The sequence below is a fragment of the Hippopotamus amphibius genome, chromosome 4 (genome assembly GCF_030028045.1).
Source record: "Hippopotamus amphibius kiboko isolate mHipAmp2 chromosome 4, mHipAmp2.hap2, whole genome shotgun sequence".
Classification (NCBI taxonomy): Eukaryota; Metazoa; Chordata; class Mammalia; order Artiodactyla; family Hippopotamidae; genus Hippopotamus; species Hippopotamus amphibius.
In genome coordinates this window covers 15,411,822-15,428,704 of record NC_080189.1, presented here as the reverse complement: position 1 = coordinate 15,428,704, position 16,883 = coordinate 15,411,822, and the positions used below count along the sequence as shown (strand labels likewise).

Genomic DNA, 16,883 nt, shown 5'->3' with positions numbered 1-16,883 from the left:
CTTATGTATTTAACTGCTTATGTGTTACTTTTTCTCAGTAGAATACCTTCTAACATAGAAATCTTTTTCCTTCCCCTTACTTCTTATTCTCACTGTAATTCTGTAACCTAGTATAAGAGTTCCAGCTTGCAGACCTAGCAAATGGAAAAAAGGACACTTTATTGAATGTGTTGCGTTTAAGCATATATGTACGTTTTATCTGTGTGTGTATGTATGTTTGTTTAAGTTGCCAGCTGGTGTTTCTTGAGAAGAATTGTTCTTATTCTGAGATTATGTCTTCAGTGGTCTTATTTAGCAAAATTAAAGGGTTGCCACCCTGTGTTGGTCTCCAAAATTGTTTATGAAACTTGTAAAATCTGAAGACATAGGAGCCACTACTTTATCTCACACCGAAATGATGCTCTTGGTGGTGATGATATAGTAATAGTTTTGTTCATTGAAAAGCATATAATGGAGTCATAGTTATGGGGGTTAGGTTTTTTTTTTACATCAGTATGCAGTATAAACATAATATTTAGTCAGAATTACCTTTACAAATTGCTTAGAAAGGAAATGGTACCATGTTGGAGACATTTCTCAGTAAGTCCATCATAATTGTTTTTTTTCAGGTAAACACTGGAAAAGATCACCATTTCTTTACATGGAAATAAGATGAAGCAATTTGCTTTCACTTAAGAGTCATGTTATACAAAACTCAGCCATCTTTCACCATTAGAACCAGTCACACTTTGCATTGAGAGACATGCACTATGGGAATTGAAACCAAAGGAGAGTCACGTCTTGCAGATTTCACCAGTTTTTACATGCATTCTTTTTTTATTTTCCTGTATGTCTGTGTGTGTAAATGATTCTAGGACATTAAAAAAATAATTTTAAGAATAGTTTGGATTTACAGAAAAGTTGCAAAGAAAATACAAAGAGTTTCCATATAGTCCTCACCCACTCTTCCCTGTAACATCTTATGTTTGTACAGTAGATTTGTTAAAACTATCAAACCGACATTGGTACATTATTATTAATGCTGCATTTTATTCAGCTTTTACTAGTTTTCCCCTAATATCCTTCTGAGTCCCTGGATCCCATCCAGGATACCAGATCACAGTTATGTCTCCATAGGTTTTACTAGAGTATGACAGTTTTTCAGATTTTTCTTGTTTTTGATAATCTTGACAGCTTTGAGGAATACTGGTCAGTTATTTGTAGAATGTCCCTCAATTTATTTTGTCTGGTGTTTTTATTGTGTTTTAGTTTGTTACGATGTTTATCTCATGGTTAACCTCTGACTGAGGTTATAGGCTTTTGAGAGGAAGACCACAAAGGTAAAGTGCTATTTGTGTCTCATCATGTCAAGGGTAATGCTGTCAACGTGACTTATCACTGTTGATGTCAGCCTTGATCATTTGGCTGAGTAACGTTAGCCAGGTTTTTCACTGTAAAGTTACTTTGTCTCCTCCTTGTGTACTGTACTCTTAGGGAGCAAGTCCCTAAGTACAGTTTACATTCACGGTGTGAAGGGGCTTAAATTCAACCTCCTGAGGGAGTTATCTACAAAAATCATTTGGAAATTCTTCTAATGGGTATTTTTTAATTTTGTGGAAACAGCATGAGTACTGAATCAGTCTAACATATCTGTTCTTTACAGGGTGGGAAGCCCCGTAAACATCGAAAGGATCGGCTACAAGATTTGATCGATATAGGCTTTGGCTATGATGAGACAGATCCATTTATTGATAACTCAGAAGCTGTGAGTAATGTATCTTATTTATTTATTTATTTATTTATTTATTTATTGGCTGTGTTGGGTCTTCATTGCTGTGCTTGGGCTTTCTCTAGTTGTGGCAAATGGGGGCTACTCTTCATTGGGGTGCAAGCGGCTCCTCGTTGCGATGGATTCTCTTGTGGAGCATAGGCTCTAGGCGCGTGGGCTTCAGTAGTTGTGGCACGCAGGGTCAGTAGTTGTGGCTCACGGGCTTAGTTGCTCCGCGGCATGTGGGATCTTCCTGGACCAGGGCTCGAACCTGTGTCCCCTGCATTGGATTCTTAACCTCGGCGCTACCAGGGAAGCCCTAATGTATCTTTAATATAGCAGCAATTCTTTATTTGATAGTAGAATTCAAGGATAAAGTAACTAAATATTTCAGCAAGTGTTTTTACTAACTAATCCCCTTTTGATGCACATTTAAATTGTTGCCAGTTTTATGTGCTTACGAATAATTGAGCATCTATATACATTTCTCTTTGTGTATTTGAGTATTATAAAAGATAATATAGAGTACAAATATATGTGTAGGATAAATTTCTAGCAGTGGGATTTATTGATCGAAGGGTATTTACATCTTGAATTTATTGATATTCCCAAACTTGGACGGGTGTATTTTGAAATGACTTCCAGATAAGAACCATGCGATCTTGAAGATTGGAGCTACTGGGTTAAAGTTAATCTGGCAGATATCTTTAAAATGTACTTAATATTTTTATTGCTGCCAAGCCTTACTGAAGTGGCAATAATTGAATGCCAGCCTTTATCACAGTCTGTTTTGATCAAGCCCTATAGCTTTTCCCCTGGAATCCTCTTTCTCTTATAAAAGGAAGAGGAAATTTAGGAGAGCATTTTAGGACGTTGATCACATAGCAGATAAATAAAGGCATGTCATGTTTGGGGGTCGGTAAGGTGTATGTTCTTACATTCTTCTCAGTGTACTAGAGTAATTAATCCCTGGAGTATGATATCCTCTGCAGTGTACAATGTACAGTGATTACTTAGGATATACAGAAAGTGATACTAAAGTGGCTGTTATGCTACCCACAAATTAGTACCTCTTTTTCCTGTTACTACAGTGCTTGGTTATGTAGATGATAACAAGGCCTATAGGAGAGTGAAAGGAAGGACTTCCAGCATGAGGCCTACGGGATGCCCTGTCATACTCCTGTGTTTTTTTGGTGTCCTGATATAAACTGGTTCACAAGCCTAGTCTGTAGAAGTATAATGTTGACAATGCCCTTTGGAGTAGACAGGACTTCCTGTTAACGAAAAGGTTGTCAGCCCTTTTTGTAGGTTAGGGCATGGAATGTTTTCAAGAGTCTTGACCTTGATTTGGCATTCAAGTCAAAAGTCCTAGATTCTAGACCTCACTTGGTTTCTAATTCACTGTGGACCAGGAGCAAGTCTTTTATTTTAGCATCACCCAGTTTGCTCTGTTTTAACTTGCTTGCCGAGCAGAATTATGTACTGTGAGATTCAAGATAATGACATGCTGAAAAACATAATGCAAGTATAAAGCATTAATACTGGTGTTAACATTATATGTAAAATAGATTTTGAATTCTAGGTAACCGAAGAGGGAACTCAGCCATATATAAATGGACATTGCATATACTCAGGCTTACATAAATAGCATTTTTTAAAAAATTAGTAAACTTGGGACTTCCCTGGTGGTCCCTTGGTAAAGACTTAGTGCTCCCAATGCAGGGATTCCGGGTTCGATCCCTGATCAGGGAACTAGATCCTGCCACAACTTAAAGAAAAAGAAAAAAAAAAAAAGACCCCACTTGCTGCAACTAAGACCTGGCGTAGCCAAATAAATAAATAAATATTTTAAAACTTTATAAACTTAATTTTTTTAGAGCAGTTTTAGGTTCACAGCAATGGAAGGTGCAGAAATTTCCCTTATACTCCCTGCCCTCACAACATGCACAGCTTGCATTATCAGTGTTCCTCCCCCAGAGTGGATACTAGTTACAGTTGAAGAACCTGCATTGACACATCATCACCCAAAGTCCATAGTTTACCTTAGGATTCACTCTTGATGTTGTACGTTCTCTGGGCTTTGACAAATGTGTAATGTCATGAAGCACCATTATACTGTCATACAGGATAGTTTCACTGCCCTAACTATGTGTTCTACCTATTCATCCCTCCCTGACACCTGCAGCCGCTAATCTTTTTATTGTCTCCATAGTTTTGCCTTTTCCAGGACATCATATAATTGGAATCATGTAGTATGTAGCCTTTCATAAATAGCATTTTTAATATTTTCTTTTGTAGCATTGCAAATATTTGAATAAAGTGTTTTTCAAACTGATTTTTGCAACCCATAATTGGATTATGTATCAGTTTAGAGGCTGTGGCCAGCATTTTTAAAGAGAATGAAATAGAATAGAATAGGAGCTGTTACAGTAAACCACTGGTACGTTATGTGATTTTTATTGTGTATGTGTGAGTTTGTTTGCGTGCACTGGGTTTCACTGTGTAGTATATTTTCCATTTGGGTTGTGGTGAAGAAAATTTGAAGGCCAGTGCTTTAATAAATAAGGATAAACTTTGTAGGTATAAGTTGTTGTATAAGTTATACAGTTACTGACATCTATAGGACAAGTTAGGTCCCTGTTTTATAGGAGGAAATTGAACTAAAACAGAGGTGGTTTATTGACTTGCAAAATAATTTTGTATCATTGTCCTTAACAGATTATTTAGTTTTTATTATGAGATAATGTAATAATTCAGACATAAAAGACTTATGAACCAACCAAATGATTCTGTTTGTTTTTAAATGATTATATAGCCAATTGGCTTTTTTTTTTTTTTTTTTTTTTTTTGCTGCACCGTGCTCCTTGTGGGATGTTAGTTCCCTGATGAGGGATTGAACCTGGGCCCTTGGCAGTGAAAGCACAGAGTCCTAACCACTGGACTGCCAGGGAATTCCCACCAGTAGGCTTTCACTGTTCATATGTTATTTGATAGAGAGTGAAAATAATCTGATTCTAATTAAATTTCAGAATTATGTACTACTTACTACTATAATACCCAAAAATAAATGGATTTGAAGATTATTTTTAGTCTAACACTTATGCTGCCAAATTTTTTAAAAGACTGAAAGAAAATGTTTTTATTATTGAGAAATAATAATACCAGACATGAGTAATGCTTTTATTTAGGTTATCTCTTTTAAATTTCACTAGAACTTCGTGAAGTAAGTAATATTGTTTCTGTTTTATAACCCCAAAGTATTGATGTTAAGTGATTTACTCTGGGTCACAACAGCTAGTTGTTGGCAAAGGATCTAATAAATCTGATTCTCAAGTTCAGTAATCCATTGCCTCTTAATACATTGTATATAAAAGGCTAAATTATACAGAAGTAGAAATATAATGTTGTACACGTGAAACTTATGTAAGGTTATAAACCAGTGTTACCTCAATAAAAATGAAAACAAACAAACAGAATATTTGCTGTACCTTATCAAAGAAAAAAAAAACGCTGGGCACATTTATAATTCACAGTGCAGTGGAGGCTGTGTGTTAATCCTTGTTCTGTCACTTACTGGCTGTGTCACTTTAGTATGGTTGCCAGATTTAGAAATACAACTACAGTCCACCCAGTTAAATATGAAGAAAAAAAAGGGGGGGGGGGCTAAATCAAATACGCATAAGGAGTTTATTCTCCTGAAAAGAGTTCTGATAGGGAAAACTCAGCAGAATACTGTAGAAGAAAACGGACATTGAACACATTCTGGTAACCTGGTGATGAGTGTGTTTCCCATGTGAGATGCTGCTTGGTATAGTGGATGGGTTGGGAAATAGTCAGTGACTCTGCCAGAAACTAATAAAAGTACTCTGGCAAGGTTCTTGGCCTCTCTGAATTTGGTTTTCACTTATAAAATGAGAATAATATTTGCCTTCCTTACCTCAGAAGGGTATCAGGAAGACCAAGTGAAATAATTTATGTGAAGAAGCATTGAAAATTATAAAGCAGTATACAAGTATATGTAAGCAAAAAGTACAGGTGTATTTATCTTATCACAATGACACATTTTCAGAATAATTACTTCAGAGTCTTTTTTCGCTTTTAATCCTTTACTCCTCACATCACTCCTTTACTTGCAGATAGTCCTGGGCCCTTTCTGAAGGTCTTAGCTGTAGGTCTTTCTACAACAGTAGCCCCTCAAGTGGAACAACAAGAAGGGAGTTCATTCCTTTTTTTTTTTTTTCCCTAACTTCATTCCTTTTTGATTCAATATGATTAAATGTAAATTCTTTCTTTTACCATTCTCCATGTAATATAAAAGGATACAGGTTAAAATCACAACTTTTGTAATTAGCCTTAATATTTTTAGAGTAACTAATATGTTCTGTATATTTTTTGCCTGTGCAAAGAATTTTCCTTACAAATACGACTTTCTTAAAGACTAATTATATAATGTGACGAGAACCCTTAGGTAGAGTTCTGGGGACCCCAGGTAGCAGGTATCTTGCTTTTGTTAGATGAGTAGTTCGTTTTTCTCTTCTGCCATAAACACCTTCATTTAGTTAAGGTTGACATTCCATTTAATGATTGATTTTTCCTCATCTTCATCAGGTGAGATAATGATAAACCTTAAAATCCAGGCTTAGAGGACATTGGCTTAAAGTGATATTCTAGGCCAGATCTTCAGACTGATTTAGACAGTTTGAGTCTCTTCTTTGAAGCAAAGTGCCTGGCTCATTATGGGCCCTCAGAGTATGCTTACTGAACAGGGCAGTTCTTTTTCTACTTCCTTTTAAAACATATATATGCTATCTTTCTTTTATATGTTTAAAAAATATTCCCTACTTAAAAGCTTAGAGCTAAGGCAGAAGAAATAACCTTTTATTTGATAAGAAATGAAGTTCATTCATTGTCTGGATATTCAGTCATTTGTTTTAACTTGTTTCAATTTTTCATTAGAATTATTTCTTGTTAAGAACAGCAATGATGCTTAAATTTTTCTCAGCGGGTGATATCTTTAGAATTTGCTTCAGTATTCTAGAAGTTCCTTTCTACTAAATACAGAATGATCAGAGTTCATTTCTATTCCAGATACTAACTTTTTCTAAATTTATTTACAAATATCTTCATTGCAGTTAGTTTTGCAGTTAAGCTTTAAGGAAGATTCTGACATGGTGATTGAATTTCTTTGACATATTTATAGAATTAAAGATAATAAGATACATCGGAAGGCTTTTTCTTTTTTTTAATCTAGTATGACGAATTAGTTCCTGCTTCTCTAACAACAAAATATGGAGGCTTTTATATCAACACTGGCACTCTCCAATTTCGCCAAGCTTCAGATACTGAAGAAGAAGATATTACAGACAACCAAAAGCACAAGCCACCCAAAGTGAGTTTTCCAACACTGCAACAGTAATGAGAGCATTCAGTTAAAAGGATATATATTTTTGAATTTTACTTGTACTTTACAGTTGTGAATATAAGGAAAAGTAAAATGCTAACCATTGTTTAATGAATTTATAGTTAATTGTATACGTTAATAGGGGGAAATTTATTTTTATATCATAATAGAATTACGTTTTCTTTTAAAACTTGTTTCTCTGTATCTAGTCTAATAATATACTGTTTCTGGATAAGGTTGAGGTTCTAGAGTAGGTTAAGACTTGATATGGAAGTGCCTGTTAGTAGTCATTACTTTTCCTAAGATGTAAAGCAAATTTTATAGAATATATGCATTGTATTTGGGAAATAAATAGAATGCCCTTAGATAGTGTTCCTTAAAGTGTGAGCCAAAGACATATTTGTACCAGAATCACCAAAATGTTTGTTAAAAATGCAGATTAAAAGGCTCTACCCCAGATAACTGAACAGAAACCAGGGGTGGGAATTCTCATGGACCCAAAGAATCTGCATTTTTAATAAGCAATTCTAATGCACCCTGAAATCTGAGAAAGACTACTTGCCCTGGTTGTTGGATTAACAACATCAGAGAGCAAAGCAGTAATACTTAGGTAAGTGATGCATTTAATTATTTTGTAGATTCCCAAAGTAAAAGAAGATGATATTGAGATGAAGAAGCGGAAGCGGAAAGAGGAAGGGGAAAAGGAGAAGAAGCCAAGGAAAAAAGTACCCAAACAACTGGGGTATGTGAAATTAGACATAATGAGGGAACTAATGTTGTAGCATGACAAACTCTCCTTTTAGAAAGATATATTTAGCATTAATTAGTTTAGTTTAGCTAGGTCTAATTTAATACAGTATTTATAAATGTCAGTGAACTATTAACTTATATTTTAATAATACTGTATTTATTAAGTAGACATTATCTTAGACACTTAAGATGTTTTAGATCAGATTTACAAATTTGTTCATTAAGTATTTTGCTCATTGCAACCTTTTATCAACAAGAACCAGTTTGAAAAGATGGTACAAACATTGACCATGTCATTTTAATTTTTTTTGTACTAAAACTAAGCTTAGATGCCTGGGGATTGACAGTTGGCAGTAGTCTTTGTATAAACAATTTATGGTTGTTTTTAGATTTTTTAAAAGTCATTGATTTTATTTAGCTATTCTTACTGCTTGTGACTTTAGGTAATGATATTGCCCCTGAAAAACCAAGTAGAATTTCTCAAAAGCCTTGTTAAGTCATAAGGGGGAATTCCTTGGAGGTCCAGTGGTTAGGACTTGGCGCTTTCACTTCCGGGACCCAGGTGCAATCCCTGATCCCTGGTTGGGAACTAAGATCCCGCAAGCTGAGAGGTACAACCCCCCAAAAATAATAATAATAATAAAAAAAAAGTAAGAAAAGAAGAGAGAAGAAAAACTCATAAGAATAAAATGTTTGTACTTCGCAGTCATAAAACTACCAGTTGTTCCTACTTCTCTATGGCTTTTTTTTAACAGAGCCAAAGGACAGAAACTTGTGAGAGGCTGGATTTTCCTCACCTCCTTAGCAGAGGAGGAACATCTGAATTTGGGGCTGTCAGTATCCCCAACGTTGATGTAGGGAGGTATTTATCCCCTCCTAAACATGAGATTATAGTCATTAAGAAATTATTAAGAAAAAAAAATATTACTAATGGTTGTTTTAAATGTTCATTATTTACAAGTAAATATCGTTAGGAACAAAAACTGTAAGTAATGCCTTCTATGGAATGTATCATTTTCTCAAATTTATAACTGATTCATTCAGCAAATATTTACTAAGTGCTTACTGCATACCAGACACTGTCTGGGTTTTGTGTATATAATAGTAAATGAAACACTGGCCTACCTTCAAGACCCTAACAATCTTTTAGCTTCTGTAATGCACGTAGAAGCATATAAGCCATAGAATTTAGAAAAGATTTTTTTAGAGAAAGTGATATCTAAACTGAGACCATCCTTTCCTTATAGTCCCCAAAGGGAGAAAGTTGTCATTGGAAATTACACATATCTATCCAAAAGCCTCAGAAGGCTGTTTCTAGAATGGAAAGTGAAAAATGATCAGAAGGTAGTAACAGATAGAACAGGGTCTAGAAAGATGACATGGTGGTGAATGAAAGCGCACGGATTGACACAGAGGATTTTGCATTTCTTTGGCAGTTTGTAGCACAAACCGCTGGGGGGTACCAGTTTGAAGGTGTACTGTGTAGGTTTCTCTGGTTATAATCAACTCTGTTTTCAGCAAAAGTGCATTTCTTTACTTCATTAATTCTTTAGGTGACTACTTTATAGGTGTGCTAAAGAATGAACATTCCAAAAAGAGTAGTAAGTTTAACTTTGTATACTTTCATTTTCTTTTATTTTTTTATTTTCACTACACCAAGTGACTTGCGGTATCTTAGTTCCATGACCAGGGATTGAACCTGTGCCCTTGGCAGTAAAAGTGCGGAGTCCTAACCACTGGACAGCCAGGGAATTCCCTAACTTCGTGTACTTAAAAAACCAGAGCTCTATTCAGTTTTATTTCTCTTGGCTTTATTCCTTTCATTTTCTTCACTCTAATGGCCATTCACCTGTCTTCCTTTCTTAAGTGACAGTCCAGATCATGATGAAGATGCTGTGGCAAAAGTATAATTTAGTAACAGATTTGTGTTCTCACCTATCAGATGATTATTTTAATTCTCTGCCTGCTTATTTACCTGAGGTTTTAACCTTTAAAATCATACGTAGCCTAACGGATCATTTTTTTCTTCACAGAGTTGTGGCTCTAAATTCACACAAATCTGAAAAAAAGAAGAAACGTTATAAAGATTCTCTTTCTCTAGCTGCCATGATAAGAAAATTTCAAAAAGAGAAGGATGCATTAAAGAAGGCGTCTAACACTAAAGTCCCAGTGAACTTCTCAGCCTCTTCTCTGAATAAACCCCCCGCTCCTGCTGCACCATTGGGAAGTGATGTCTCGGACCTAAATCTGAATAGCGCTGATCCGGACCTCCCTATTTTTGTTAGCACAAATGAGCATGAACTGTTTCAGGAAGCTGAAAATGCCCTGGAGATGCTAGATGATTTCGACTTTGACAGACTGCTGGATGCTGCTTCTAACGGTAGCCCCCTCTCTGAGTCAGGGGGAGAGAATGGAAACACCACCCAGCCAACCTATGCCTCTCAAGTTATGCCCAAGGTGGTACCTACCCTCCCAGAGGGTCTGCCTGTCCTTCTTGAAAAACGTATCGAAGACCTCCGTGTAGTAAGTGTGATAATTCTCTTATGTTTGCTGCACAAACATAACAATAAATACTTTCAGGCAAAAATAATAACCTATAATCCTAACATAAGTAACTTTATTTTCTATATCTCCTTTTAAGCATTGGCTCTATGCATAGCCTTTTTCTTTTAAATAATTATAACATGGATACAGTTGATTGGTTTATTATCTCACTTGACCTTATAAATATTTTTCTGCGTAGATTTCATAAATATGTACATAGTCATGTAAAGAAAATGGAAGGTAGAAACAAATAGTAACAATGGAGAAGTGTACTTGAACTTGGTCCAAACTATGTTGACAACTAGTTATTCTACAGTCGATTTTACCCGCTAGTCCTTACCAGCTAATCAGCAGCTTTAGTAAGCATACATTGTGTTCTCACTAGACAAACTTAAGAGTTGAGTTGTTAGCATTTCACAGTAGAGTCCTCTCCCGATTGACTTGGATACATAATCTTCGTTTAACTAGCTGCAAATCCAGGTGTGTCCGTACGCTTCTACCTTTAATCTCAGGGAAATGTAATTTGACTTAAAATGTTTCAAACCTAGCGTAAAATGCCCATTTTAATTACTGTAGCACGTTTGTCTGAACCCATGCCATGTTTTAGTCCTCTGCCCCCCCCACCGCCCCAGACTACAGAAGTAGTACACTCAATATGAAGTGTATTTTTTTTTTTTGGCACACGGGCTTAGTTGCTCCGCGGCATGTGGGATCTTCCTGGAGCTGGGATCGAACCCGTGACCTCTGCATTGGCAGGCAGATTCTTAACCACTGCGCCACCTAGGAAGCCCTGAATTGTATTTTATACTTAGGAAAGGTGCCCCATTATCAGACAGTCCCCAACGCCAGCAGGGATAACCACTATTAAACTACTTGTTTTTCTGGATTTTAATCCATGTATTTGCCAATATGTTATTATTAAAAATAATTGTTAATAGAAGTATAATGTATAGACTATTCTACAACTTGTCTCTTTGTCTAGGGTTACAGTAACCGTTTAAATCACATTTTAAATTTATTAATCATCTTTATGTTGTATTTATTTCTCTTAACTTTCTGATTTTAAATATCTGATTAGGGAAGCAAGTGATTTTCTGTTTTTTTCCAACAACTGATTCATGGAGTCTATTTATCAGTTTTATTCCTTTTTTTTCTATTTTTTGTTCTTTGGCATTTCTTCTGAGGTTGTGGCTTATTAAATTGTCTTACATTTTTACTTATTTTAAGGTACTTTATTAGTTCAGGACTTAGAAAAATGTGTTCAGGTATCTCATTGCTAGTGTTTCTTAGGTTATAACTTGTATTTACCATAGTTTTTGCTTTTTTATTTCTGTGCTATGTTGTTTGTTGGCCCATAAAATTCTTGATGGCTAGACCTCTGCTGTGATGTTTATCATTTGAAGGTGGCCCTTTCTGTGCTATTAAGGCTTTTCACCTTGAATTCAATTTTGTCTGATTTTAGTGTAGACTCCTTTCTCTTTATTTTTTCATGGTGTAGCTTTTCCCATCATTCACCTTCATTTTAGCTCTTTTTTTTTTAGCTCCTTTATTTTAGCTCATTTTCTTATAGACAGCATGTAAATGGAAATTTGTTTATTGACCTTCTCTGAGACTTTTTAAAGATTTTCTCTTTAAGATTTTCTCTTACCTGTAGCTGTTATAATGATGATATAATTCATCTTTGTTCTGTCATTTTCTTTTTTATATATATTTTACATTTTATTTTATTTATTTATTTATTTTTATTTTTTACAATAAACTGCATATATTTAGAGTGTATAATTTGGTATCCCAACCTCCCAATTCATTCCCCCCCAGCCCTCCCTGCTTTCCCCACTTGGTGTCCATATGTTTGTTCTCTACATCTGGGTCTCTGTTTCTGTCTTGCAAACCGGTTGATTTGTACCGTTTTTCTATATTCCACATATATGTGTTAACATACGATATTTGTTTTTCTCTTTCTGACTCACTTCACTCTGTATGACAGTCTCTAGGTCCATCCGTGTCTCTGAAAATGTCCCAGTTTCATTGCTTTTCACAGCATTTTCTTTTATATTCCGTTTTATTGCTCCCTCCCCGTCCTTTGCTTTTCATTCTTTTGCTATTTTCTGTGCTTATTTTTTGAAAAGTATACAATCATTTTATTAATCAAATAGGTTTTGTTTTGTTTTTAATTCTGTGCTCCAACCTTTCTACGCCTCTTCAGAGGCAATCATTTTCACGGTTGTTTTTTTTTGTTTGTTTTTGTTTTTTAAAGATTATTTATTTATTTTTGGCTGTGCTGGATCTTCGTTGCTGTGCACGGGCTTTCTCTAGTTGTGGCAAGTGGGGGCCACTCCTCATTGCGGTGCACAGGCTTCTCATTGCAGTGGCTTCTCTTGTTGTGGAGCATGGGCTCTAGGCGCACAGGCTTCAGTAGTTGTGTGGCTCATAGGCTCTAGAGCACAGGCTCAGTAGTTGTGGCGCATGGGCTTAGTTGCTCCATGGCACGTAGGATCTTCGCAGACCAAAGATCGAACCCATGTCCCCTGCATTGGCAGGCAGGTTCTTAACCACTGCGCCACCAGGAAAGTCCCTCAAATAGGTTTTTTACTTACTCTTCTTAACCACTTTATTTATGAAGTATACATTAACAAACTTACTTAAGTGGAGGCAGGTTAAATAGCTTGGTCAGTCCATGCAACGAGTAAGTGGTGGAGCCTGAATTTAAACACAAGGGTTCACCTGACTCCACAGTACATGCTTTTTGCCATCCCATATTGCCCCTAAAATCTTTAGTTTCTTTTATGTTTTAAATAAAAAGTGCTTGGGATATAATTCAGGCTTATCAACATGTAAATAATAATAGCTATTATTTATTTAGCAAAAACCTATAGCGTGTATTGAGTGCAGTGCTTCTGGGACCCAGAACTTCACAAGACATCATTTACCATTCAGGAGACAGTGCCCTGGGCTAAGAATACTGTATATACTGTGTGGTCTAATCCTCCAGCAATCATGTGAAGTAGGTAGTATTCTTCCATTAAATAGATGCACAAACTAAGATTCGAAAAGGTTAAGGGAATTTGCCCAAGGCCACATAATTTTTAAGTGAGTGAGCCTTGATGCAAAGTCAAGATTTAAAGGCAGGACCATCAAGCTCTATAACTTGCACTCTGTCCACTGTGTCATATGCCATTCATTCTCACTTAATAAACAGAATTGATTAGTAATGAGTGTATTTCAATCTAGTAATGTGCTGTCATGTCTCATATGCTAAAAACTTTTTCTATAGTAGCCATGCCAGGATTAAAACAGCTACTTCCTAACCTCTTAGTAGGAAATTATCAATAAGAAGATTCATTTAACTTACTAGTATCTGTGAATTCTCCGTATTTTTTTCTTTAGAAGATGAGAATTCATTGTTGCCTAAAATGTTCATATCTGTCTGAAAAGGACTTTCTTCCGTTTACTCTTTTCTCACTTTGTAACATTCTTCCACTGTTCAGCCTCTTGACTTCTTTTGATTCTCTTTCTTGAAGTTTGGTTTTCATTCTGGCTTTCTTCGTGTATTTCTTCTCCCTGCACATACCCAGTCTTCATCCTTTCTAAGAAGCACTGAGACACATCTCAGAAATTGTCCTCTTCTATTTACAGCATGTGATATTGTCTAACAGTGTAAAATTATCAATCTACCGATTGACAGAGTAAGCATATGTCTTGCTCATATTATTGGATTGGGCCTCTCAATGTTTTACATCTTGGGCATCTCAAGATAAACTGTATCTTTTGTGATTTTTCTCAGTAAATTTTGCTTATGGTACAGTGTCTTGGTTTGCATCCTCTTTGTTTCTGGTAAACTGGTTGAGGTGACAAACACAGTGATGAAAATATCATTCTTAACCTCATTGAATTAATTGTTGCTTATCCCTCGATAATGACCGTGGCTAATTTTTTCATTGTTAGTAGTTAGGTAGAACCCAGACTGGCTGCAGTAAGCTGAGTATCTTTGTACAGGCTGACAGTGTTGTACAGTTGAAGTCAGAAAGCTTCTGGTCTGAGTCCTGGATCCACCAATTGCTAGCAGTGTGATTTGGGGGCATATCATGTAACTTCTGTAAGATTTAGGTTCCTTGTTTGTGAAATGGAAACTGTAATACCAATGTCACTGGTTGTTATGAAGATTAAAGTGGTAATGAGTATAATATAGAATTTTGTATTATAGAATATTATAGAATATCAGACACGTTGTTAGACAGTATTGTCTTGTAGAAAGTGAGACATCTGCTTTCAGTTATCTTGGAGATCACGGCAAGAATTAATAAACAAACCTTACAGGACTTCCCTGGTGGCACTGTGGTTAAGAATCCGCCTACCACTGCAGGGGACATGGGTTTGATCCCTGGTCGGGGAAGATCCCGCATGCCGTTGGAGCAGCTAAGCCCATGCGCCACAACTGCTGAGCCTGTGAGCCACAACTACTGAAGCCCACATGCCTAGAGCCCGTGCTCCGCAACAAGAGAAGCCACCTCAGTGAGAAGTCCGAGCACTGAAATGAAGAGTAGCCCCTGCTCACCGCAGCTAGAGAAAGCCCGCACACAGCAATGAAGACCCAGTGCAGCCAAAAGATTAAATTTAAAACAAAAAAAACCCCTTACAGATCCTCAAAATGCACAAGACACCCATAGCACTAAAAGTCTTATATGCATAACTTTTTAAATTTAGGAAAATTTAGAAAAATGAAATACAGACATAACAGGAAAGAATGTTATGTGTGCTAAATTTTGTTTCAGCACTCTTTAATTGCCTGCTCATGCCAGGTAATAAGCTGGGATACAGAGTGAAGTTAATCATAGCCCAACCCTCAAGGAGCTTATTCTAAGTAAACAGATATGGAAACAAGTAATGTGTTTATTGAGAGTAATATTGACAATCTTGTGTTTCTCTAGGCTGCCAAACTTTTTGATGAAGAAGGAAGGAAAAAATTCTTCACACAGGATATGAATAATATTCTTCTGGAGTAAGTAATTTTCTTCTTTGATTAAAAAACCTTAAAAATTATTTAAACCTTAAGAATTCATTAAAAAATATAGTAGGCCTTTGAGGTACAGATGCTGAGTGGTTGGCTAGTCTGATGCATTAACTCTTCCCTTTTGGCCTTACAGCATGTGTGATTAACATTTGTTTCTTAGCAAAACTATGCTTCTGCATACATTGGTTCTCCAGGACCCCTTATGATAATCAAAGCTTCCAGTGTTATAACTGCCAGAGCGAGTGGCCACTGTATAAGTTGAATATTATCCTAGATTTAAATGCATTCTTTGTCACATTATATGAAAATATCTTTCTGGGACAGCTCTGATTGTTTATACATAAATTTGGTGTACTTTCCTTCTACTTTGATTCAGGATTGGGAAAAATTGTTCCATTAGTATCTAATGGGGTTTGTTATAATTCATACAAACACTTATAGCCAAATGGAAAGTATGGTTTAACGAAGAATCGTTGTGGGGTAGAATGGAGGCAGTGTGAAGAAGACATGTTAAATTGGAAAGGAAAGGGTGAAAGCTGGTTTATGATATAAATTGTATTTAAATTAGTGATAATTTTCACCCTTAGAGTTTGATATTAATAGAGTTGCAGGTTCTAAGATTGTGGTCAAATAAGCTGTACCTGTTGGCTTATAAATTTTGATCATGGTCCAGTATATAATTGGCTACAGGCAGAAATGGGCAAAAAAGAAGTGGTCCCGGAGAAAGCATCAGATTCCTCTCTGATGAAAATAATGTGTGCCTTATTTTGGTGGTCCAGTAGCATGATATATAAAGAAACAAGGCAATGTTTCCAATGCTGTGGTTCCTGTCTTTTAAATATATAATGGAGATGGTTTCTCATGAGATATAAAGGATGGATTGGCTTATTGGTTTTGATAACTTTTAATTAACACAGTCTTTCATTCTCCTGAAGTATTTCCAAATCATTTTGGTCCCCATGGACTCATAAAACACATAACCTAGTTTGCTACTAGCATGGAGACAGAGGAATTTCTTGTTCCTATTTATTTTAGCCAGGGGATTTCAGATTGATTCTGTCTGCCTGCAATTGCTTCCTGTCTGTGCCACCTCCTTTTACCTAGCTCCCTTTTAAACCTTAGATTGAGTAAATCGTGTAACCATTACTCATCAGAGCTGTCCCAGATTCCAAAATCAGAGATCTGACTAGCCCTTTTTCTTTCTACTTAAGAGCCCTAAGTTTACTAGATCAGGTCTTTTTCCTGTGACTGAGACAGTCCTTTTTTATTTTACTCTTCTGTAAGGGGAGAACTCTTTCTCTCTTGAGAGAATCAAAAGATCATCCTTGGGACATAACATCTCAAATAAACAGAATATTAGTATTCTGATAATAGGCTTCTCTGTTAATTCCTGCCGTGTCTGTCTTAAAACAAATCCTTTAGTTTTTGTG

At 36.0% G+C, this 16,883-nt stretch overlaps 1 protein-coding gene across 5 annotated transcripts in view; it reads left to right on the top strand.

Annotated features, from left to right (window-relative positions):
- UBN2 (ubinuclein 2) overlaps window positions 1-16,883 on the top strand; it is an 80,525-nt gene that overhangs the window by 22,341 nt on the left and 41,301 nt on the right. For all 5 annotated transcript variants that reach the window (XM_057730703.1, XM_057730706.1, XM_057730705.1 and 2 more), the window contains exons 3-7: window positions 1,643-1,744; window positions 6,999-7,136; window positions 7,787-7,890; window positions 9,932-10,421; window positions 15,371-15,441. In XM_057730703.1, the coding sequence (XP_057586686.1) occupies window positions 1,643-1,744; window positions 6,999-7,136; window positions 7,787-7,890; window positions 9,932-10,421; window positions 15,371-15,441 (905 nt within the window). The remainder of the gene's footprint in view (window positions 1-1,642; window positions 1,745-6,998; window positions 7,137-7,786; window positions 7,891-9,931; window positions 10,422-15,370; window positions 15,442-16,883) is intronic.